The sequence below is a fragment of the Pezoporus flaviventris genome, unplaced genomic scaffold, assembly GCF_033815535.1.
Source record: "Pezoporus flaviventris isolate CSIRO_AGI_PZ_B2104156 unplaced genomic scaffold, CSIRO_AGI_Pfla_v1 ptg000029l, whole genome shotgun sequence".
In the NCBI taxonomy this organism is placed as follows: domain Eukaryota; kingdom Metazoa; phylum Chordata; class Aves; order Psittaciformes; family Psittacidae; genus Pezoporus; species Pezoporus flaviventris.
Window position 1 is genome coordinate 18,009,247 of NW_026892577.1, and position 24,358 is coordinate 18,033,604.

A 24,358-nucleotide genomic window follows, 5' to 3' on the forward strand; every position below is an offset into this window, starting at 1 on the left:
ACCACTTCATTGGTGCTCTTCTGAATGCCTGCCGCAGCTTGGGGAGCACTGCTGGGGCAGCCAAAGGCACAAGTGAGGAGAGAGGTGGTGGCTGCCTCACCCGGACCACGGCTGTCATAGCAAGTGCCCCAAATAGCACCATGCAAGAGAGAGGTACTCCCATGTGTTTACCATCACCTCTATAAAGAGGACTTCCAAACGTGGAAGCTAGTTTATTCCTCTTCCCAAACACCATCACCTCAACAGCCTGCTTATGCATTTCCCAAAGCTGGGGAAGGCCCTGTGATTGTTACTTGTGTTTTACACATCGGAGCACAATGGAAGCCATTGAGTGATTTCCTTGCCCAAGCACTATAAGTTTTATTAGAGCTTAGGGTAATGCCCTGATTCCATATGTCCTTGGCTGCAGAGAATATGATTTCTCCACCACACTGACCACACTATGAAAACAGCAAACAGTCTTTGGATTCTTGGTCAAAATATCTTTTAACCCTTTTAATGACATGAGAGAGGTGACAGGGCAGGTAAACCACGATTTTGTTATGCATACTGCAGTTTGATTTAAGTAGGTTTAAGAGATGGGAAGAAATGGTAAGGATAAGGAAATAAACTTTCTCACCTGGTTGCCTCCTTAACTTTGGAAAACAACCTAGGTTTAACGCATACTGCAGCAAAGAGCTCAACAGAAGATGCTGGAGGAATTACCCTGGGCTGTTGGGCTTACATCCAGCTAACACAAAGCTTATGTTCAGATAAGTGGCAAGACACTGGAACATGCTGCCCAGATAGGCAGCAGATGCCCCATCCCTGAAAACACTCAAGGTCAGGTTGGACAGGACTCTGAGCAACCTGGTCTAGTTGAAGATGTCCCTGCTCATTGCAGAAGGGTTGGAAGGGAGACCTTCAAAAATCCCTTCCAACCTAAACTGTTCTATGATAAACCTGAGATGCAAAAGCTAACGAAAAATTTATTTACATATTATTTACATTTTCTGGCACTTCAAATGTGGGCAGCTCTGAAGAGTTTTTTTTTAAAGAAGAGCAACAGCAGGTAATGCAACACAATAAATAGCATAGTTGTTTGAAAGCCAAAGCTTCAGGCACATGAACATTCACATTTTTGCAGATTGGGGCCATAAGCTCAGTCAGTTTATGTTTATAAACTGCTTATAGGTGGTTGGGGTAAAACCCAGGCAGCAGGCGTATCTTGTCTGAACAAGAGGGAAGAGCTTCAGTGTGAGTGTCAAAGGTAGAGAGCTTCAGTTAGTGGTGTAGGCAGGAGGAGGCACTGACTTGGGGAAGACTCTCAGATCTGTGCAGATTTACCTGTGTTGCCCCTCTTTCCCAAGTTTAACTGTAGCCTTTCCTACCAGCCACCACAACACACGTGCATTTCATGAGAGATGGAACAGAAAGGAAAAGTAAGCCCCAACAACTGGAGCTGGGGGAGACCCTGCAGCCGATGCAGTGCTGGGTATCCATGAGCCTACCTGGAGGCTCGGTGGTGGTCACAGGTCTCCTAGCACACGGGCACCCTGTGACATCCTGTCACCACAGCCTGTGACACCATGGTCTGCAGCAAAGGGGCTCTCAGCTCTTTGGCCGTTAGGGGGGAGCAAAAGCCCACACAATTGCAGAGAGACATCACCCACTGAGCAGAACCCTTTACTCCTCAAATGGAAGAGCAAGCAGGAGGCTGGCTGTGCATCTTCCTGACTCCTGAGCTGTCAGCTGTCCTCCCCTGGAGAACCAGGGCCCTCATACCCAGGGAGAAGGGAGGATCCCCTGCTCCCTGCAGAGGATTGAGAGAGTTCGGCATTAGAGAACAATTTTTACATGGTGCCAAAGTATTGTCCATCGATGCATATATGCTCTAAAATACAGCTTCTGGGGAAGGCATTGGATGGCACTGCTTTCCCTCTGCCAGGCAGACTGTTTCCCAAACAGGACAAAACCAAAGCAGACCTACTGAATGAACGGGAAGATGAGGCCTCTCAGGAGGGATTAACCTGGAGTCCTTACTACTGCTCCAAATTATTTCTTGCTCTCTGACCTAGTTGTTCTTGCAAAAGTGAAGCTTCTCCAAAGAAAAAATAATGTAAGGGATAGCTAATGTCCTAAGGGTTAAACAAAATGATGGTGATGTCAAGAGCTATTAACCCAAGGATGTCAATCTGCAATCACCCTTCAGATGAGTGCTGTCATGGCTCTAAACTAAGGGTTACAAATCCTATATGAAGCGCCAATGATGAAAATCACCTCTAAGGAGCTCTCATGAGTTTTGTGGCATCATGTATCATTTACAAAACCTTTTGTTCTTTAAAGACTGTAAGTAGGTCCACTGGTGCTTGGAAACAGTGATTAAGCTAAGTGCATTAAGTGAGCAGCTGGGCTTTAGCCTAGAGCTGCTGTGTCTTCAAACTCCATTCTGAAAACAGCAGTTGAATGCACATGTAGAATCTGAAGAACCTGAGATTAGCAGAGAATTTGTCAGTTTAGTTCGTTGGTTGAAAATTAGGGAGCTCAGTCTGGCTGCTAACAAGTACTTGAACAAATGCAGGTACAAAAATCCTATTGAAGGACTTCAGATTAAGATCAAAGGTGTCTTTTAAACAACCTGATAAGCTATGTCTCTGTCACGGAAGTTTCAAAGCTCAGGCTGAGTTTAAGAACATCTGCAGGCGTTCATGCATGTACCTGTTTGTGTTTTCTGAACTGTTCATTAAAGACAGACTTTGTACAAAACAACATTGTGAATTTCTCAGCCAGAACAGGTCTAGTGCTTTTTTAAACGAGTAAAATAAACCCCAGCACAATAACAGCATTATCAAGTTAACCAAATTGCTGTCATGAGCTGTTGCCTATGTTGGCTATGCTGTCTAAGATTGCTCCACCCTGCATTCTCAAACATATAAAGTACATTCTCCTTTACTAAGACAAACAGAATAGCCCCAGGGTCATTCATGCAGCCAGACCTTGCCAATATCTCTGTGCTGGCCCCTCTCCACTTCATCAGTGTTCTGCTCCAAAGCCCAGTTAAGTCACCTGCACTTACAGTTAGAAGTTACACCAACACCTGACACAAAAAAAATCACACACACACACCCCCACCCCCCAAACCTAAAACAGCATTCGTTTTTCTTGATTCTGTCTCGAGAGTATTTTGATCCGTGGTAAAGCTTTGCTTGCCACTGCCAGCTACTTGCCTTCTCTTTTGCTTTTTGGAGAACCCCTCGTAGAATCTTTGGAAAGTCCGGTTAGCAAGAGCCCATGCTCCTTTAGAAGTCACTGAACTGATGCAGTCAGAGGACTCCTTGCTTGGCAAGGTATGACCTGTGAAGGAGGTCTTGAAGCCTTTGGGTTGACAACTGGGTGTTTTGTCAACCCATTTGGTGCAAAGCTTACTGTCATACAACTTCCCTGATCAGACTCAACCTCTTCTTACAATACAGGTGCTCTGTTTGAGACTGGGAACTCCTGACAAACCATGGATGGGTCATAATCCAAACATCAAACTGTGAAAGGTGTCTGTGTGCTGCCCAAAAGGCTTGCAGTTGCTTTTGCCATGACCACCATCCCACCCCTCAGCCCAAACTACATGCAGGGAAGGAATGGCACGCGTGATTCAAAGGAGCTAAGACTGAATGGAAATGCAGCTTTACATCCTGATCTGAGGCCTGAGGGAACAAATACAAGTCTGGAGGCAGGGGTGTTATATAAACCTGTTTCTTCTGAAACAAGAACGTGGCTCTGAAGGCCACCTCAGCCAGAACTGGGGCAGGAAGGGGGATGTTTCTACTGTTAGGCAGATGCAGGCAGGGCAGCAGCACAGCACACAGGCTCATGCGTGGCTTGAAGTGCTCTACTCCCCACTGGCTCCAGCCCTGTGCTACTTGTAACTTCCCACCCCAGCCATGCTTCTTACAATTAATTATTTTACACTTCCTCTGAGATGCCTTCAGGCCTGATCCCAATTCAACTGATACTCACAGATTTGTTCATCCATCTTCTGCCACAACATGTCTTTAGCACCATCCCTCACTTTTCTGATCCAGGGACAAGTGCAAGAGAGAAGAGAACAAACAATTTTTAAGATCCCTTTTAACCAATCCATCTTTTGTCCCTGCTGAGGCCCTCAGCTTCTTGCCAGTTTAGTTTTAGCAAAAATTAACCATTCAACCCTTCTTCCCAGTTAGTTTAGATTTTAAAGACTGTCCTTAATAGCAATCTACATACATCACTGGTGAGTTCAGAGCACAGCCATTAATGCTTCCCTGCCTAGAGTTCAAAATCCAGCATTACCACTGCTTGAAGTAATAGCTTTCCTCACTCAAAGCTTTGCACAAATGGTGTTGAAGCTTAGCTCCATTTGGTTGAAATCCTGTCATCAGGATTATAAAATCGAGTTTGCCACTTGCAGAGCATGTAATGTTGTTTCTATTTTAATTTAATTTTTTTTTTTTTTTGGCATGATGCACAGGTTAATCTATTGCTTTCAAAAAAGTTTAGCTATTTTTCTATTACTTTAAATACTTTCCTAAGACCAAATGTATGGGCTGCCCTTACCCTTGTGAATGCTACTATTCTGCTTTCAACAACTCCTCTATCCTTCCTTGTTCTGTTGTGTTTTATAAAACCAAAAAGTCATCTTGTTTCCTTTGAACCACTGCTAAAAGGTTCTTTGTACACACTCACCTCTTCACAATCCAGCAGGATCACTCTGGTTTCCCAGGATTACCAACAGCTGAAGAAAACTCAATTCTGCAAAATTCTGTACTGAGACTGAGCTTTATGTCAGCATGCGGGTTGATCTCAGAAGAACTTGCCTTACAGGAACACATACAGCTGAATTCAAAGGAGACAGGGATTAGGTTAGTCAACAGCATTGCTAGCATAATACTGGTATAAATTTATTCTTAAATAACAACTCAGATTCCCTTAAAAAGAATGGTGCACAGGCATTCCTGCTATAGACACCACTGAGGGTAGCTGTGAGAAGCTGAAAAGGAATTAACTCCAGCTACACCCCACCTGGAGTCTTTTGTAGCAGCAGGGATGGTGACTATGCTGGGAAGCAAAAGAGGCTCAGCTGGAGTGTGAGATGCATTTTACTTAGCAGCAGCCCCTGAGGAGCAGGGAAGGGACTGGGGGAGGGAGGAGGGAGCTTCTTGAATCCCAATAGACCTGCCCGCTATTCGCTGGGTGTGCAGCAGCACCCTTGGCATGCAGCATCTCCCTGGTACAGCTTGGGAAGGATCGCAGGTCTTTCTGCTGTTTGAGATATGCCTTGCCTGAGTGCCCAGGAGAACAGCTGCTCTCCATTGCACTGCCTTTGAGACTCGCCTACTTGGCTGTCCAAGTGAGCAGGGGCTGTTACAAGTGTCAGGGCCTTGCACAAGCTTCCCCCATCCTGCAGTTTGGCCCTGGCAGGGGGGTGCTGTCCCCTCGACCTTGTCATCACACAGGGCTCCCTGAGACTCACAGAGCAGCTGGTCCTTCCTGCACCCCAACAAAGAATAGCCCATTTGCATACCACCTCCCTGTACGCCTAGGTGATGCATGTTTTGAGCTGTAATTTATATTACATCTCTTCTCTCTGAAAGGCACCAAATCTAATTTACAAGTAGACCAAAAGTGTGAGTACATCTGCTAAAGCCTGCCAAGAACTCATCACCTCACTGTTCAAATGTTTTGCCCTGTTTGCAGGTGGAATTTCTCTCACTTCCAGTACCAGGAGAGGACACAGACCACCCGAGGAGCTGCTGTTGCAGTGTCCCTGCATAGTGCGACCAAGCAGGCTTTTGCTGTAGGCCAGCCACAGAGGACACCCCTCCTCATGTTGTCCCTTGGCTGACACCACAGTAGCAAATAGCTACTGCCTGGAGATGACTTGTAACTCCAGCAGCCTGAAAGACTCACCCCTGCAACACAGCTGGTGAGCCACGTAATCCCCCACCACTGATATTTCAATACAAGCTCTATCCAGGTTGCTCCCCCAAGGAAATCTCCCTCCTCAAATAAATCAGGGTTAGGACCTTTGCACCAATCTGATAATTCCCTGCTCCCAGGAACATGGGTGGTTGTAGGTATGAGGAGCAAGACCTGCTGTGCAGCTCTGCCTGCTGAGACACAGTCCCAAGGAGGTCCCAGGGGGACTTGCCCACTCCAACAGCTGTCTTGATGACAAATGGCCACTGCTGGGGACTGGGCGCCCACAGAGCCTGGGCTCATTCCCTTCCTCTGTGGGAAATATTTGCAATGTGGAAGCATCATAGAAAGGCATTGCCTGTGATCTCAAGCACATCAAAAAGGTCATGGGGACCGCAAGGGAGACCTCCATGGGCAGAGCCTGCCTGTGAGGGGTGAGTGGCTGGGGCTAAGCCATGTATAGGCCCCTACATCACAGATGCTCCTGGCACAAAGGCACTCCTTGCTTATTGACGTTTAATGGTGGGGTGAGTCAAAATCACCTTCTTCTAGGAGCCAGTCCTCCTCCAGGCTTTCCTCCCGCAGCTGGAGTGGTTTCACACTTGCCTGCAGAGGGAGACGGCTCCTCTTTATTAGACAAATTTTGTTGACACAGTTTGGTGCTGCCACCTTACCGAGGTGGAAAAACCAGCCGCGGAGCTGACGTAGCCCTGCTGTGGCTCACCACCCGGCTCTCCAGCGGGGATGCTGCCAGTGGGTATGCGAGGACCCTTCGCCATGCAGAAGCACTGGGTATGAAGCAGCAGCAGCTTGTTAGCTGCTTGCAAAGTCCTGCAAGAGAGCAGCATTTGAGGCAGTGCCAGGTCCTCCTGTGTGCTCCAGCAGCGGTACAGCCACTGATGCTGGGCTAAGGAGAGGGGTCACAACTGGAGCAGCATGACTGTATGGCTTCAACCCCTCCCAGCAGGGGGTTGGGTCCCCAGCAAGGAACTGTTCCCAGAAAGAGGTTTGGGCAGGCCTGCATGGCCTTCACCTGGAAAACACATTCATTTGCAAATCCAGGGTGCCTCAAACGTGGGATGCTCGCAGGGTTGCCGTGCCTCACGCACAGAGCAGGTTTGTGAGGAGCTGCCAGGACTGGGCCAACCTGAAAAGCTGGCTCATGCATGTCCTGAACTCCTCCCTGCCCACAGAGCCACTCAGGGCCTTCACAAGGAGCTCTGCACACAGTAGCAGACTGCTGGCGTGTCAGCATCCTGCTCGGGCTTCCCCATGCGTTGCCAAGAGTGAGACAGAAGGGCAGAAGGCAGCTTTGAACTGTGTAGGGCTTTGCTGCGGTTGCAGCTCCTGGGTGAGGTTTCTTCAGCCTTCAGAAAAGTATTGACTCATGTCCTACTTTTCCTTCAGGGGAAAAGAAAAAAAATGGGCTTGTTCCCTGCTCGCTGTCTCATAAACCATGCTTTTAATTTCCTAAGTTACGCCACAGCCCTACCTGCCCGCCTTGGTACCTGTTGCAGGGGAGGGCACACTGTAACCAAGAGGCACCTTGCCAGAGATCAGGTACCAAGCTGAAGGCAGAGCTGCCTGAAGGATAAAGCTCACCTACATCCCTTCCCCCACCAAGGCTTTTAATGCGTGTGACAGGCTACTCATTATTCATAATTGAACTTAATAGCTAGCTTAATGTTTTGTTATACTTTCTTTCTGCATTCAATACTGAAAGAATAACAAGGAGAAAAGGAAAGAAAGGAACCTATGTGTTTCATAGGAAAAGATTTACAGAGGGGAATAAAGCTGGAAAAGCTAGAGGAGCTCTCATCTTTAGGGATTTTATCCAAATACTTCCAGAAAACCACCCCATAACATAAAGAACGGCTCCTGTCAATTTTTAGAGCCCATACACACCTTTTCCTGAGGAAGACTCTTCACTTCAGGGGTGCTTTTTGAATGTCTGCTTCTTACTCACAGGATCCTTGGGCAGGTTTGTGCTTTACTCCATTAGAAGTCATTCTCACCAAATTACTGAATAATTTTTTAATACACCATATGTATTTTGACTCCCTGGATAGACATGCCTTCTAAGTCTGCTAATGCATATGGAAATGAAAGTACTCACGAAAAGCTCAGGGAATTGAGGACATATCTGATAGGAGACATCATGCTAATGCTGCACGTGGTGCTGGCTTGAACTTCTCTCTGAAGTTGTGAACAGCAAGAAGGCAGTGTCCTAAGAAAGCTGAAAATAGACTCACTTTTTCGTAAGCCCACAAGGGCTCCTTAGGTCTCAAACACTTCCCTCTGCTCTTATATTCACAAGCAGAACAACATGCAGGTCTCTGCAGTGCCCAGCACCAGTGATCCACATCTGGCCTGAAGAATTTCACTGGGCAAGGCTGATGCTGGTGCCCTCTCCCCAGCATCTCCGAGGCCAGAGGTGACTGCTGTGGGGCACGGCCAAACTGAAGCAGCCCCTCTCCTCCGCTGTGTTTTGCTACACTGCTGGGCTGCAGACAAGCCGCTCCACTGGAGCATCAGTTTGCAAACATGGTGCATTTGTCCCCTCGCTCAAAGTAATGCAGTGTTGTCCCCAAGCCACAAGCTTCCCAACCCACATGCTATATTCAGCCTAATATAAATAGCCGAACTCTCACATAGGCAGCAGTAATCATCTCCCTCTTTCACCACAGAGATGGCAAAGAACTGAGCAAAATGCCCCACCTCCACCCCCTTGTCCACTCTCATCTGCTAGGAGGTGACACAAAGCCACTATAGTGCAACTGGCAACAGGCAGGCAGGCATGCTGCAAAATTTGTGGCAATATCTTCCCTCCCCCCCCTATTAAACCCTATTAAACTTAAAATTTCAACTCAAAGGCAGAAAGGTGCCAGATAGTGTTTCTATCGCTTATCTACAAACCCTGGTTTTCCTCTGCTACCTGTTATCAGCCTACCTTGCTCTGATCTCCTCCCACCCCCACTGGGGACAATTAGACTCCATATCCTCAGCTCAAAAGTGACATAGGGTGGCTACAGAGCAAGACTGATGTATTGCTGTGCCCACTACCGACCATGGTCAGGCTTGGGCATCCCAGAAGGCAGACAGAAACTCCTGGAAGAGCAACTTCTGCAATGGTATTGCTACAGGTCCCAGATGAGGTCTACGGGCATTTCTCATCTGTCCTTGATGGCAAATGGTATTCTCATCCAAACCTTCCTTCACCACAGCCCCCCTGCAAGCTGAGGGTTGCGTGAAGCACTGCCCAACCTCAGAGGAGCCACCAAATGAGAACTGGTCACTTTCCCAAGCCAGAGCATCCCAGGAGTCCAGCCAAACATGGCAACATGCCTTTCATCTGGAGAGAGAAACACATGCAGTAGCAAGGGAGAGCAGAGCTTGAAAACACCAGCGAGGGCAGCGGTGGCAATGAGGTTACTCTCGAGTTAGTGCCAGCACTGCCGTGCACCAGCTGAGAGCACAGAGCAGAGCCCTAGATCTTCAGCATGGGGCATTGCCAGTTGGACCATGAGCCATTATTTCAGGTGGGTTGTGCAGCTGCACCCAAGCTTGTGGGCTTGCCTTACAGTCCAGGGTGAGTAGAAACACAGGTATCACTCCATAGAATGTCCCCAAGTGGGGCAAGGTCATGCATGTTCACATTGAGATGAGCAGGCACTTCCATTTTCTTCAGAAAGAGCAGAGCTTGTTGCTTCTATAATTGTGCTGTATGGCCCATTGCCTACGACCAGCTCTGAGCTACTGGCAGCTCTCCCTGTGGTCCTGGCACTTGCATCTGTTCCAAATTCTTCTTTTATCACATCTGAGGTTTGGAGACTCCACGAGCATGGGTGTGTGTCACACTGGCAAAGGAGAGAAGGCACTGCCTGAAACCCCCTGGGAAGACCAAAATATTGCTGATGGAGGTTTGTAGGGATCCAGAGGTATGTGGAGACCGTAGCAGCAGTAATGAGAAGGAAAAAGCACTTTAATACATCATGTTACACAGATCACAGGTTCACATCAAACCAAGACCAGAGAACTGCCACACAGGAGAAAGAATACAACTTTATTTTAAAAAATAATAATTTAGCTCAAACACGAACAGGATTGCAGAGGGTTGAAGCAGGAAGAACAATATCGACCCACAGAACTTAAACCAGACCAATTTCATTCTCATGTAGATGACGCTTTCAGTGCCCTTCCCTGTCCACAGCTCTGCTTCAGGTCCTCACCTGCACTTAAAGGAATCCTGACTCCCAGGGCTCTTAGTAACAAGGCAGAGGAGAAATAGTGTCTGCTACACATGAAATCTATTCCTATCTCCAGAGCCCCTAAGGAAGATCCAAAAAAGCCAGAAGAGCAACACCAGCACATAAACCAACGTGCAATACAAAGGGAACAACCTGCGCTCCTCCCTGGAAGTCTACCTACCCATGCCCTGCTCCCAGCGTCCTGGCCAAGTGCTTCCACCCATGCCTGAATCCGCGCCCCCACCCATAGGTGCTGTACACAGAGGTGTGCACACAGGCCTCTGCAACACTCCTCCCTCCCCACTCGCTTCTCACCCAGACTTGCTGATCTTTCACCTCTCGCCGTGCCTGCGTGCCATACATTTCTTGGCACAGCAGCAGTTCGTTTCACAGTGATGGGATGGGCTCAGTGGAACACACTGAGCCACTACTGCAATTTCTTCTCTTCTGTGAAGTGGCCCTTCATGCAATTGCCATTCTGATACACAGGGCTGTCTCCCTTCCTTCTGCACCACACCACAGATTTGTAGAGGACGAATCCAACACCAGCCAGGCACAAGAAGAGAAGAGCCAAGATGTCCAAGCAGAAGTACTCATACAAGGAGAGGTCATAGACAGCAGGGCGAAGATAGGGTGCCCCATCGTGACGAAGGATGTACTCCAGCCAATACACTGTCCTGTTGAGAGCATGCATTGGTCTGTCCAGGTGCAGAGCTGAGATGAGCTTGGCTGCTTTTCTGTAGCTGCAAGGGAAGAAGACAAGAAGTTATCCTTCTCATAGGAAATTCATAGCTGTGGTCTGAGGTGTCCAGTGGTCTCTTTCACATCCCAACTACCTTAGGAGACTGGCAAATTTCTTCCCCGATTCTCTTCATAAATGCCTCTGTAAGCCACTCTGACAGCAACTGTTAGCCACAGCAGCACAAGCCAGAGTGTATTTTATTCTGTGTTTTGTTAACAAGCCTGGAGTTCGTCTCAGGAGTACCTACCTGCTCAGTGGGCTCATGCAGACTGCTACTTTCTGAGGAGAGTTTGCATCCAAAGACCTCACACAGCATCAAGCAACAGTTGCACATTTGATGTGCAACTGGCCAACTCCTTCAAGGTACTGAGTTACACCACCTTAATAACTTACACTGAGGTCAGTAGCTGAGAGATCCTAATTGGTAACAAAAAACAACCCCAAACCAAACAAAACATCAGCAAAACAAAACAAACCCCAACAAAACAAAAAAACAAGTCAAGCTCTCAGATGGCATTTCCAACACTAGCAGTTGCTCGTGTCCTGCTAGGAAGTGGGAGCCCTGTGTCACTGTGCTGCAGCACATCTAGGGAAGGGCAGAGTATCAGTTGTCAGAAGGAAGAGATAAAGCATTACTTTCAGTCCATTTTCCTGTGCTGTTTCTACAGTTTGGACCAGACCTAGGAGATCCCAAGGTGAGGTTGCGAGCTCACTTTCCCTGGTGGCAGGCTGATGTTAAAAGAGGTTTGTGCCTCAGCATCTCAGAAAGTTTTCTAAGAAAATTACAGTTGGAGTGAAACAGGACTAGATCATGCTCTCTAACAGCTAATGCTGGAGTATCTTCTCCTGGACTGCACCTCACGGTTTTGAGGCACTAACACATTTGGCCAGCTAAGCAATGCTTGCAACTCTGCTTGGTCCAGAAGTCACCACAGCCTGTGTAGGGATCAACACAACAGTGGTCCCTACATACGGTCTGTACCAAGGAAGACCTCAATGCTTCTGGATGCCTCACCTGGGGTCAGAGATAACTGTGACGACAGCCTGGTAAAGATCCTCTTCTTTTACACTGCTCCAGTCCATGAGGATACCCATGCCCTTTGCCTGCACTCTGGTCATGATGTCAAACTGGTCCCCATAGAAAGGAAATCCCACCACTGGCACACCGTGATAAATCGCCTCAAATACACCGTTCATCCCACAGTGGCTGACGAAGGCTTTCACGTTGGGATGACCTGCAGGCAACAAAACAGCAGCAAGTCAGTGCCTTCCACACTGAAACAGGGCTACCGTGGCTTCAACACACAGCACTCTTGTAGGTTTAGGAAAAACCAGGCATGCTGAGTAGACAAGATGTTACCATTTGGGAACACACCTGGCTTTCGGCAGCCCAAAACTTGCTTAGTACCACCCAGAGGAGGAGGGAGATAGGGGCCAAGATGCAGCTTCAAGCAGGTGTTAGAAGAGGACCATGTTTTGTACAGATCAGATTCACAACATGCAACAGACTTAGAGCCACAAAGGTGCTGGTGGCCTTATACACCTTTGCTGTGGTTTGGGCTAAACTCCAGGGATGTTGCTAGTGGCATACACACACACACACACACACACACACACATACAGAACCCAGCCTTACCTAGCAGGTCATTCTGGGGCAGCCACCCCATCATCAGTGTATTCTCACCCAGGTTTTTTGGCTTTTCCCCAAAGTATCTGTGGGAGGAGATAAAGCGGGGGGGGGAAGGGAGACACACAGAGAACAATTGTAAATTCAATCAGATTAAGAGATAGAAAGCCAATCTGTGTTTTGAGATGAATAACCCCTCAACACTGATTTTCATCCAACCAGAGTTAAAAAGAATCCTATTCCCTCCTTACCTCCACACCACCCTCTGCGGGAGGCGAGCGAATGCGCCAGCCATCTTCTCCACCAAATCACTTGGAAGAGCTCGGATCCCAATGCCAAAGGAGACAACAACAACACCCGCATCTGCTGCTTCCACCCACAGACGCAGACCCTGTGGGCAAAGCACACACAGCTGCCTTGAAGTCTTGTTGGAGAAAGGCTCTTCCCACTGCTGCCTCTGCCAGTAGAAAGCTGTCTACAGAGAGGATGAAGCCAAATCCACCTGGAGCACAAAGCTACATGGCTTTCACCAGGCAACAGACAAGAACCACTGTGATTTCTGTACCCAGCCAAGCAGAAATAACTTGAGCAACTGCTTGGCTTGGGAGCTTGCAGGGAGGTGTTTGTCCAAAACTGGCATTTCGCAGCATTTCCTCCTGCTTTGGAGGCAACACAATTACCATTTGGCAAATACAGCTCTGAAAACATCAGGCCCACACAGGAGCAGCCAGAGCTGAGAAGGTAATGGGGATAAAAAGAGGAAGGGGATCTTCCATCCTCCAGGCAGGAGGCTTGTCAGGATCTCTAGCTGTAGGCTGATACAACAGACAAAACACCACACAGGCAGAGTCAGGACCAGTACCTGGCTGGAGATTCCCCACAAACTCTCCAATGGCAAAGCCTCCTGGAGGTGGCAGAAGGTTTTCTCATCTTGCCAGGAGACTTCTACTTATCCTTGATAGCTGCTTGCAAGTAGCAGATTTAGCTTTCTGGTCACTCGGCAGAGAGGTAGCTACAGCTTCAGCAAAACCCACAGTTGTTTGTCCTTTGTTTATAGGCTACATAAAGAAGGTGTGTATCCAGGACAGAGAATGCACTTTTTCAACCAGGACCAGAAGGCTGCAGGGAGAAGAAGTCAGCCACCACAGCTGCTGTGGAGCAAACACAGATTATTCCCTTTTATTCCAGGCTGAGCTGAGCCTATTTCTCATTATGGATTCTATGCTGGTTCAGGTTTCCCATGTATCACAGCCAGAAGCATTTTAGGAAAGTTTCATAAAATCTGGCTTTGAATATGAATACTTCCTTGAAATAAACACCATAGAAGAACATGAAGGGCAAAAGAAATAGTTCTCCCTGTTATTAAAGCAGAAAAATTGGATGACTAATTAAGAAATCTTATTAATAGTAGCCTACAGGTTGGGGGATCATAGTACAGAAGAGTCACAAAGCACATCTTGGTGTTATTCTCTGGGGATATCTGTCCTTTGTTGTATGCTTCAGGAACTCAAACTTATCTTTGCAGAAATGTTTAAAAAGCCCCAAAACAACCCAACAACTAAGAACCGTAAGTTTCCAGTGAAGGGATTTTGGTTTCTCCATTCTCTTGAGTTTCACATCCTTTGATCAAAAAAACCACTAAAACTGCTGCAGAAGACAAAGTGCTAGTTTTACTTTTCTATATAAAATTATTCATAACCCAGATTATTACATTATCCATTACAATTGGGACTTAAATATTTTTCTTTCAGAAACACCATTAAAGTTGCTAGGGAAGCATGGCTGTCCACCAAAAGTTCTCACCATCTCTCAAACACATAGCTAATATTTCATTGAGTCCTAATTAGAGGAACTCACAATCATACTGTTTCAAATAGGAAGAAAAAACCACCTTAATTACATAATTCTGCTCCAGTTCGGAATGGGACATTCCTTATGCTACCCCTAGACCTAGGGAGTCCCTCTCTTCTGCTGGCATCCTATAACCTTGACAGAGACACGCCTACCTGCTAGCATGGCAGGCACTGCCTACTGCAGGGCTCCGGATTTATCTACACCATTCTTCCCTTAGGTGCCTTGGGGTCTGTTCTGGAAGCTGTGAAGCACATGAGTAATGCCCCAGCAGACAACTCCCTTCTTTATAAGGCGGGCACGTACATGGGCAGATTGGACCAAGCCAGCGTTTTGCAAGAGCTGTGAGGCAGCCACTCTCTGATACAGCTTCTGGAGCACCCTACGTGCATTGCATTACCTGCATGCTGTGCCACATGGGAAAGGGTGATGTGCAGCCACACATATCAGGAGAACTTCTGTTCTCAAGCATCTGATCTAACTTTTTGCTTTTAGCTGGGAAAAAGTTAGCACCCACAGTCTCAATTAAAGCTGCCACCAGAGATCTTGATAGGCCTCTAATAATTTGAAACTTTAATCTTAATATCAGAACACCAGGATCAGCCTGACTGCCTGTGTGTTATTATCCAGGTTTAGTTCCCCTCACTGTTTGTGAAAGTGGTAAGGCAATGGGAGGAATGGCAGACAGGTCCTCCTCTGGTTCAATATTGTCTTCAGTTGGAGGCTTTAAGAGCTTATGCCTCTGAATTTATTACTGGGGATAGTAAGGTGCAGGCCAGAGAAAGCCTCCAGAATGCCTGGGAATTTTTCCCTTAGGGCTGGACCTTGAGAAAAAGAGGATAATATACTTAAATGTTGTACACTTTGGGATTTCACGTTGAATTTGATGAGGGAACATGCACAGATCTCCCCTATGGGTTCTTAAGACTACAAACTCAAGGGCAGAAACACCCTGTGAGAAATAGGATTAACAAGGAAATTCTGGATTGAACATCATCTGATGAAGCAATGAAGAATAATTGGTCCTCCCATTTCTGCTTCAAATATAGGAACAAACAAATTACTCATGATCAAGTCCCAGGAACAACATGGCCAATTTTGGACTTTCAGACACTATTTTACATGGACAGGAAAGCCACATCCCACTGCAGGTTGGACAACTTAATTCTACATTCTCCCTGCAACCCCACGAGGTGCTCTGTCTCCCTGCTGTACCCAAGCACCAAAACACAGAAGCTTTCCATACTCCTGGGGCTTCCAAGCTTTTCCAAGGATCTTCAAAAGATGATTTATATTGCATAACTCCTCAGGTTAATGTGCAATCACAGCTCAAAGCTTTCCTGCACTTACCACTGGAAGGGGCTTTGCAGACTCAGCGAGGATTCCTCCTGTGAAAATGACATGGGGGAGCGTTGGACGGGGGAAGTCCAGCACCACATCATTACAGAGGAAGAAGAGACTAGTTCCATGGACAAGGTCCAACATGGATACCTTGGGCTCCACCTTATGCTTCTCCATGAGACGTTCAAACTTAGGCAGGATGACCAGCTTTGTAGCCACACGAGTGATCATGTAGACTAGGAGATTCCAAGTCCTACCAAAGAAGCCCATCCTGTCTGTCATCAGGGAGTTGAACTCAGGGACATAGGCAATGGGAGAAGTAGCACCAATCTCTGCTGGGAACCAGAAACCAGTGGAGATCACAGCATATTTCACCTGGAGGATGTGGGCCAGGATAAAGCCACACATCTCATTAGGGTCCACCAACAGCAGGTCAAAGTTCTCAAACTGGAGTTTCTGCAGAAGGGTAGAGTTTCCCAGCACCAGGTCACAGTTCTCCAGGTACTTCTCCAAAAAGGAAAACACTTCCAGAGAGGTCATCTTCCCCTGGAAGACACGCTTTATCTTCTCCTGTACCCAGGCATCTGCACTCTCTGTGCTGAAGATACCCCAGTACCTCTGCACACGGAAGCCAGGCAGGTAGGTTTCCACATCCCGACCCTCATGAAGTAGCAGCACAGGGTCATGGCCCCGGTCAGTCAATGCCTCTGCCACTCGCATGAAGACTCGTAAGTGGCTGTCAAAGACTATTGTGGGCATGATCAGGACCTTGGCAGAGTGAGATAGCTCCAGAGTGGACGCAGCCACTAGGAAGAGAACAGCAGCAGGGCATGGCAGCACCTTCCTCATCTTCATCCCTGCAAGGAGAGAAACAAGCCATTAATATAGTATGAAATGCTCTGTCACATAGTTGGGCAACTAGCAGCCTGAACTGTTCCAAGCAGAAGCTCATGAACTGGCAGAGGACAGACGTCTGGAATTCATCACTGGAAAAACCCCAAAACCAGCAAATAACAACCCAACAACAACAAAAATAAACAAAAAAGCCACAAAAATAATAAATAAATAAATAAATAAATAAATAAAAGACCAACAACCCACCCAAAAACAAACAACAAAACCAAAGTCAAACACCAGTGTGTTTTCCAGAATCTCAAGATCTCCTCTCTGTGCTCCTAAGGCTCAAACACTAGCAGACTGACTTGCAGAAGGTTAGAGGAAGAGTGGCTGGAGGAGCTCTGCTGGCTCACAGCACCAGCAGACATCTGCTGCTCAACCCCCAGTTACTGCTACAGAACCAGCACAGCTGGATTTCATTTCTATTTCTGTGCAGCCAGAACGGCTGGTTCCCTCTGGGCCCTTGATGTCTGTACAAGCTCACTGGGAGGCCTGCAGAGCCTGGTGGGAATGCCAAGATGCACACTCTGGCTTCGGCCCTTGCAAGGCCACCTTGTTCAGCACAGACAGGGTAGGAGTGAGCCCAGATTACAGCAGGACCCTTGAGATGAACCCCAATCCCAGCAGGGGTCTGGATGGAGAGCTTCTCCAGTGAAGATTAGCTATGGGAAGGCTCCAGGGAAGAGATGGGAAGGGAAAGCAGGTGCCAGGATACCGATGCACTGAAAGAAGGCAAACCCAGAAAGTAGCCCAGAGATAATGCTAGAGCTGTGGCACACCGATGCCCCTTAGTCACACTCCTGCTGCTGTCATCCGACTCCCGGTTTGGTGAAACACCCAACATTTCTCTTGTGTAAGGGATGTTGCTACATCACTGGAAGCGAACGCACCTCACCCACACCTTGCATTATTTTGGGAGAAGAATTATGTGATAATTATTTGGGAACGGTCAGAAGCAGAGCCATGTCCTGAAGACCCAGTTCAGACATGCTGGGAAGGGAGGGGGGAGGAGAGGTTACAATGGGAACAATTGTAAGTGGATTTTGGATGGCCTCACATGCCAAGGCCTGGAGCGCAGGGGGGCTGAAGGGATGTGGTAGAGCAGAATCTGGTACAAGATTTTCTGCCAGCCTCTCCGCTATTGCATGATCAATTAAGAGGCAGGAAAAAAAGCAGTGGATAAGATGCTGCTAAATACAATCTTCAGACCTTCCTCAGCAGCTGGATATCTCTGGCCAGAGACAGTGCATGGGGGGCTGGTAAAAGTGACATACTCTTTCCCCATTGCTCTCTTGCTCCATGTGGGGACCGGACATGGGAAAGAAACAGAGCAGCCATTGGCTGAGACCTTCCCCTATTTCAAAGACAACTCTTCCTAGTGCTTGGTCTCCCACCTTTCCCACCCTGGGCTGTGCCAGCAGGAGTGATAAGAAATATGAGAAATGCTAGCAGATACCAAGGAGGTTGTTGGATCCACAGAGCAAGAACTCCAGGAGGATGGAGACAAAGGTGATGGGCTGGAAAGAAGACAGCAAAAGCCCTGCAAGGAAATAAGAATCTGTCCAACATCTTGCCTCCTGCCCATACCAGCAGAGCTGGCTACCATAGAGCTATATCCCATGAAGCTGGGTCTAGTTCTCAGCTTATCTAAGAGGCTCAAAGGGGATTTATCCTGCTCAGCATCAGCATTTGGCTATGAGATCGCACAGCAGATCCAGAGGGAATATGCAGCTTTCAGGGGAGGGAAAGAAGGAGGAATGGCAGCCCTGTACTGCTCCAGGTCAGCAGGGAGCTCAGGATAGGCCCCATGACAAGAGCAGGTATAGACTTGTCCTGGGGCACTTGGTGGGTCATGCACATGCATAACTGTGCTGAGAGGAGCAGAAGAAGTGGTTTTGTGTGTGTGTGTGTGTGTGTGTGTTTTATCATTGGGCAACAAGTAAAAGGCAAAGAAACAGTGCAGGCAAAAGGAATAGTTTTTTAAAGAAAAAAATTTGTCACCCATCTTCAGCAAAGGCCATGGCCTGCCATGGACCTGTGTGCAAGATATTGCTGAGACCCTCAGCTCTGCCAGGACCCTCTAGGGGCTACCAAAATCCAAATGACAAGTAAGTTGTCTAACTTGGCGCTCAGGCCAGGGGCAGTGCTGACACAGGAGGCTGGCAACCTGTTTTGACTGCTTCATCCCTAACGGCATTAGGAGCAATCCCTAAAGGTGCTGGCTCAGGAACCCCTTCTCCCTATCCAGGCAACAAGAGAGGCTGTAAATCTTCCTAAGTGGTGAGAGGATGCCAGGCTGCAGGAAGGGACCTTTTTTCCTACTTCAGCCCAATACCACCAGAGATCTCTGGTGTGTCTATAGCCAGAGGGGTACCCTGGCCACAGCTCCAGACCTAGATCTGTGCTAGATACATCAGGCAGGCTCTACCCAGGCACATCGTGCTTTTCAGTGCTCCTGGGATATAATGAAGGCATAACTATCAGCTCAAAGGGCAATACTCCGCTCTCTGTCCCTTGTTCAGCAACTAGTCACTATTAGGACCTCAGATTGATAGCAAAGTGACCTTATGCACACAAGGGCTAAACGGCTTAGATGAGGGAGGGCTCAAAATCCACATGCTCACTTCTCTACTTCATCTTTTACCAACACTGAACAACAAAGCCACCCCATGAGCTTTCCAGCAGGATCCTCTACCAAGAACAGGTGCTGTGGCCAGTGCAGCACGTTTCACAGCTGGGGTGCTGGCTCCAGCCCAGCCCTCGGGCTATGGGAGTTCAGGTGGTCTTCAACAGAAACCTCCAAACCACTGAGCATGGGAAATCAATTCTGCGGGGAGGTGAATTCACAGCCTGTGCCTCAGGAGAGGTGCGGAATCCAAGTAAAGGACAGATCCCACACTAGATCTGAGAGCAAAGCAGACATAACCACCTCCTTGCTTGTGATCTGGAAGTCCTAGACTAGGGGCTAAGTCACATAAACCCTGCAAGAAATAAGTATTTATAGGAGAAGGCTTGTAAAGAGAGAATAGACCCTTCCCACTGTTTTCATTGCAAGCACCCAGTAAAGCCAAGCTGACTGGCTGATCTGCGCAGAGCAATCCCACTAACAGCACAGTTAGCACCAACACACAGAAGTCAAGGTTCAAGAAAACTGTTAATAAAGCCTGTGCCACAGAGCAACAGAAAAGGAGCAAAGAGAAAGCAGCCCTCTGATACACGCTTCTGCCCCCCCCCCCCCCCCCCCCCGAAACATCTTACTGCAGCAAAATCTGTCCTTGATTTTGCCCCATTTAACATGTTTGGCATGGTACGACTTTGATATTGATGGAAAATAACATCAGTTTAACTGAAAGTAACATCAATTTAACTAAAGTGAAGTAATTGAACAACTAGAGCTCTAAAGATAGGGGTTTCTTTAATCCCGGTGCCTTTTACTAGGTTGAAGTACTAAGACCTCTGCCAGCAGTCTAGGCAGAGAAGCCCACAAAGAAAGGGCAGTGAACAGACTTCAAAGCAAGAACCCTGCTGTTTACATTTCTGCCTCTCCTCCAGCATTTTGTATTATGTAGTTCCTGCCTAGGACTCGGAAGCCCATATTCATGGGGCTGAATTACTTCCCCTCCTGCGTTCTAGTCTCTATCCAGCTCTTGCCCACAGTAAGAAGAAATGTTTGCACTGTGAACTTCTCAATAGTTAGCAAAGCAGCACAATTCATTTGAAGCCAAACGGAAAAGGCATCTTCACTTGGATGCTCAAAACTATTCCTGGAATAAGAAACAAAAGTTTGCCTCATCTGTTGGGTATGTTCCAGAAAAAACAGGACCATCTGCTACCATCAGGCTGATGACAGCCAACCCAGCTGTGGCTTATTTATGGAAGCCAAACTTCCATGCAAGCAGGTATGCAGCTCCGAGAGCAATTCTGCCACTGCAGGAAGATGTTGCACTACAAGCAGGAGCTGCCCAGGAGAATCTCTAGTAAAATCCTAGAAGATAAAATGCTGTATAAAGTAAACTTAATAAAGCATGTGTTGAAGCAGTGGAGTCTAACCATCAATCACATCCAACCCAGTACTTGGTGGGTTTCTGTGCTCTGGTTTTGGATTATCACAGACTCCTGCTTCACCAGAGTCACCTGGGTGAATAACAATAACACTAAAATACTAATATTACTGTTATGGCATACAATGTTAGCATTACAGTATACTAGTACTACTATTCTAGTATAGAAAACAATGAACAAGAAAGAAACCCTTTGTCTTCAAATATAAGCCTCCCCAAGTAGCCTACAGCCCTGTGTTTTTTAAAACACTGTTCACACACAGAGTGAATAGTGCACAGACATGGTCTGCTCCAAACACCACTTCTTCCTACTATTCTTCTTTCTGCATCTTCATAGTGGCCCCCAAGAAAAACACAGAATGAAGAAAGCCCAGATCCACAAAAGACCAAAGGGAACAACCACAGCAACGATCAGGCATGCATCAGAATAACTCATACTTTGCACCACGCTTGGTGCTACTGCTTCCACACAACAGCATCAGAAGTGCTCTGCTCATCCTCATCTGCTTTGGACAAAGTCCCCAGTCAGTTCCAAACTTTTGGGACACTGAGCCATCTTCAACATCCTTCCTCGCTCATCAGAGGGTTTTTTTGAGGAATCTCTACAGGCAAGGTGGACTCTGTGGGCCAGCAGGAAGTTGGCATTCCATAGATCACAGCCAGGGAATCATGGTACTAAAGAAAATACTGATTCATAACAACCGAGAAAATAAATGAAGATCTGGATGCTTGTCAAGGCATTTTAAACTACATACATCCCCATGAACTTGAGATGGGGATGGTATCAAACACCATCATCTGCTTCCCCATGTGGCCTCTCATCACTGATTAAATCTGTCTACGTGGTAAGAGAGATTCCCCCCACTCCACATCCACCGGCTTCCTGGGTATCTCTTCAAAGGGACACCACTGTGCTCTGCAGGAGCAAGTTCTTCTGGATATCCAAAAGGACATCCTCATTTGCAACACAGTTGCAATCTAGAAGCAGCTGATGAGTGGCTGTGCTGCTTGTGAGGGTCTCATGTCTGCAGTGTGGAAGCATTTATTTGTAATCCCTGGACGCAAGAGACAAAAAGGCTTGGGGCCATTTCCAAATATCCATGTGATCCACAGACCTTGAAGTGAGAGCACACGACAGTTCAGTGCACATTCTGGTCTTAAGAAGGGGTTATGCCTGTACAACAGTCAAGTTGAACAAGTTCTTGAGACTGCAAAGAAGACTAGAGAAATACAAGTGCACCAGTCTTTAGAGAAGTGATCAAGAGGAGTGCGGAGGAGAAGAGCCTTCCATTTACTGCTCTGTCATTTCAGTTTTGCTCTACAGAGAAGCACCGCATTAAAAGAAAAGTCATTAAACACCCCAGAAGGTTGTGAAACCTTGTGTAGGAAGCGCTGGGGATTGATAAAGCCCTGACAGACGAGTCTGATCACATTTGACAGAATTATAGAAGTAGAGGAGCCAGAAATGAGTCTTATCTTCAATAAAGCAATTGCTACCCTCACATAAAAAATAAAACAACAAACCCAAGACCAAACCAAAGAGCTCCTTGGCTCTGAGCACACTGGAGGAATGAGACCTGGCCAAGCTGCTATAAACAAAGGCTGAGGAGGGATGTGTAAGATGAGGAGGCAGAGCAGGAGAGGGAATACGCTCCTGAGATCTAATCTCCTGCAGGAAGATGAAGCAAGTTACACAAAAGCTCTTTGAACATTTACTCAGGTGCCAAGACTCTGATCCTGTGCAGTTAAGCAGATGCTTGACTCGTGGCCTTCAGTAGCCCTGTTGCAGTTACCCAGGCTGCTCACACGCATCCTGGCAGAGCCAAGGCCAAGCTGAGGGCTGGAAGCTCAGCCCGTTCCCGTTTCTCCTCCCCAGCATCAGAGACGCGTTCAGCTGCCTCTGCCATTAGCTCAAGAACTTCAGTACAACCCGTCAGGGTCCCCCGCAGAGCACGGCCAGGAGCAGCGCAGCACCCGCGGGGCCACAAGCCCCGGCACCCACTGCTCGCACTGCGCCAGCCGCCGGCGCAGCCGCGACCCTGCTGTGCCGGGAGCGCCCGGGGGCACAACAGCCCTCTCCCCTCTTCCTCCCCCTCTCCCTCGCACGGCAGCGGGGCCGGACCGTGGGACAGACGTCGCAACCCTCGGCCGTGCTCTCACCAGCAGCGGATGCCCCTACAGGGAGTCAGCGCGGCACTACAGGGCCGAGAGCTGCCCCGGCAGGATGGGGCTGCCGAGCACCGGCCGCAGCCGCTCCCGTGCCGGCTCCTCCCGGACCGCCCTCCCTCTCGGGGCTCCTCCGCCGGTGGCAGCAGTGCCGATACCCACCTGCAGCGAGTCCCTCTGGCAGCGTGGCCCCAGTCGCGGCACAGAGAAGCTCGGCGCGGCGGTAGGAAAGGAGCGGAGCGGAGCAATCGTCCCCGCCTTCCTCTTTCAGGCCGACCGGCAGCGGGCGCGGGGCGGGGGGGGGCGGGCTGCGCAGCACCGGCTCCCGGGCCGCACCCAGGAGCCGCCCCGCCGGGCCGAGCCAAAGGCAGGGCGGATCAGTCAGCACGGGGAGCGCGGAGAGCCGGCTCCGCCGCTCCGCAGTTGCAGCGGGCAGGAGGACAGCACCCGGCAGCTGCCACTTGTGGCTCCTGCTGGGACGGTGTCAAAAGGGCGCCAAACCACCTCTCCAGTGACCGGTGCCGGACCCTGCTCAGACGTCCACAGGGCCAGGACAGGGGACTGCCCAGATCAGTCAGGACAGCAAAATGGAAAGGACGGCGCTGGGAGAATTAGGGCGCTAGGGACACACGTACAAGTACACCACATGCCAGAGGGGCATGTCCTGTTAGGCCAGCTCCAGCATTAAACCACAGCAGCACTAATGCACTGGGAAACTGGGCTTAAGTGCTCCATGAGGCGTTTCCTTCACACCAGGACTGCACTAGAGATGTACGTTTAAGCCTGAGCTGCTGCAAAAGCTTGTGAAAGTTTTCCCCTAGGAGTGTCAAAGCAAATGGAAGATCACACAGCTCTGAGCATCTCAGAGAGCATTCCCCGCCACCCCAGCACCTGTCACACTTGCTCAGTCATGTACTGATCTCCAGCAAGGATAATGACATTCTGTGCATCTGCTACTGCAACTTCAGGTAGCACTACACCTTCTCCTACACCACCACATTTGATGTGGAAGGCTATGACAAAAAGCCTTGGTTAACACTCAGCTGACAGCCGAATCTGCCTGGTGATTCTTCCCGACCTTTCCACATATGCATAGCAGAAAGGGTCAAAATAGGCATTACAGCACACAAGACCTCCACCAGGCCCTGCGCATTAGGGAGTTTCTTTTCCCTGCGCACATGGCCACAACAGAGGAAGACATCTAAGGGGACAAGGAAATTACTTCTTTGCACTAGGTATATATAGAATGTTTCAGTTATGCCTTTAATTCCTTATTCCCATAGGCTGGTGCTACTTACATTGCCAGCTGCCACACAGCTGTTTTGACAGCAGTATTTGAGAAGAGCTAACCAGGTATTCCGACGGGCAGTTGAACAGCCTCAGTTTGTCTTGATATAAGCAAGCATTTTTCTAGTTTTATCCAGATTTCTTGCAGTCACTCTACAGCCAGCTGCACAGGCCACCTTGCACTTCTGAAGGCCTGTTATATGCACATAAG

General features: G+C 48.3%; 1 protein-coding gene across 1 annotated transcript; it reads right to left on the minus strand.

Moving 5' to 3' along the window:
• Window positions 1–9,972: 9,972 nt before the first annotated feature.
• Window positions 9,973–23,141, minus strand: LOC133272307 (2-hydroxyacylsphingosine 1-beta-galactosyltransferase-like). The gene is made up of 6 exons (XM_061459356.1): window positions 23,023–23,141; window positions 15,746–16,593; window positions 12,796–12,935; window positions 12,554–12,630; window positions 11,933–12,152; window positions 9,973–10,918 (listed from the first exon to the last, which is right to left on the minus strand). Exons 2-6 carry the CDS (start codon window positions 16,589–16,591, stop codon window positions 10,603–10,605), a joined length of 1,599 nt encoding a protein of 532 aa, XP_061315340.1. The 5' UTR covers window positions 16,592–16,593; window positions 23,023–23,141; the 3' UTR covers window positions 9,973–10,602.
• Window positions 23,142–24,358: the final 1,217 nt, after the last annotated feature.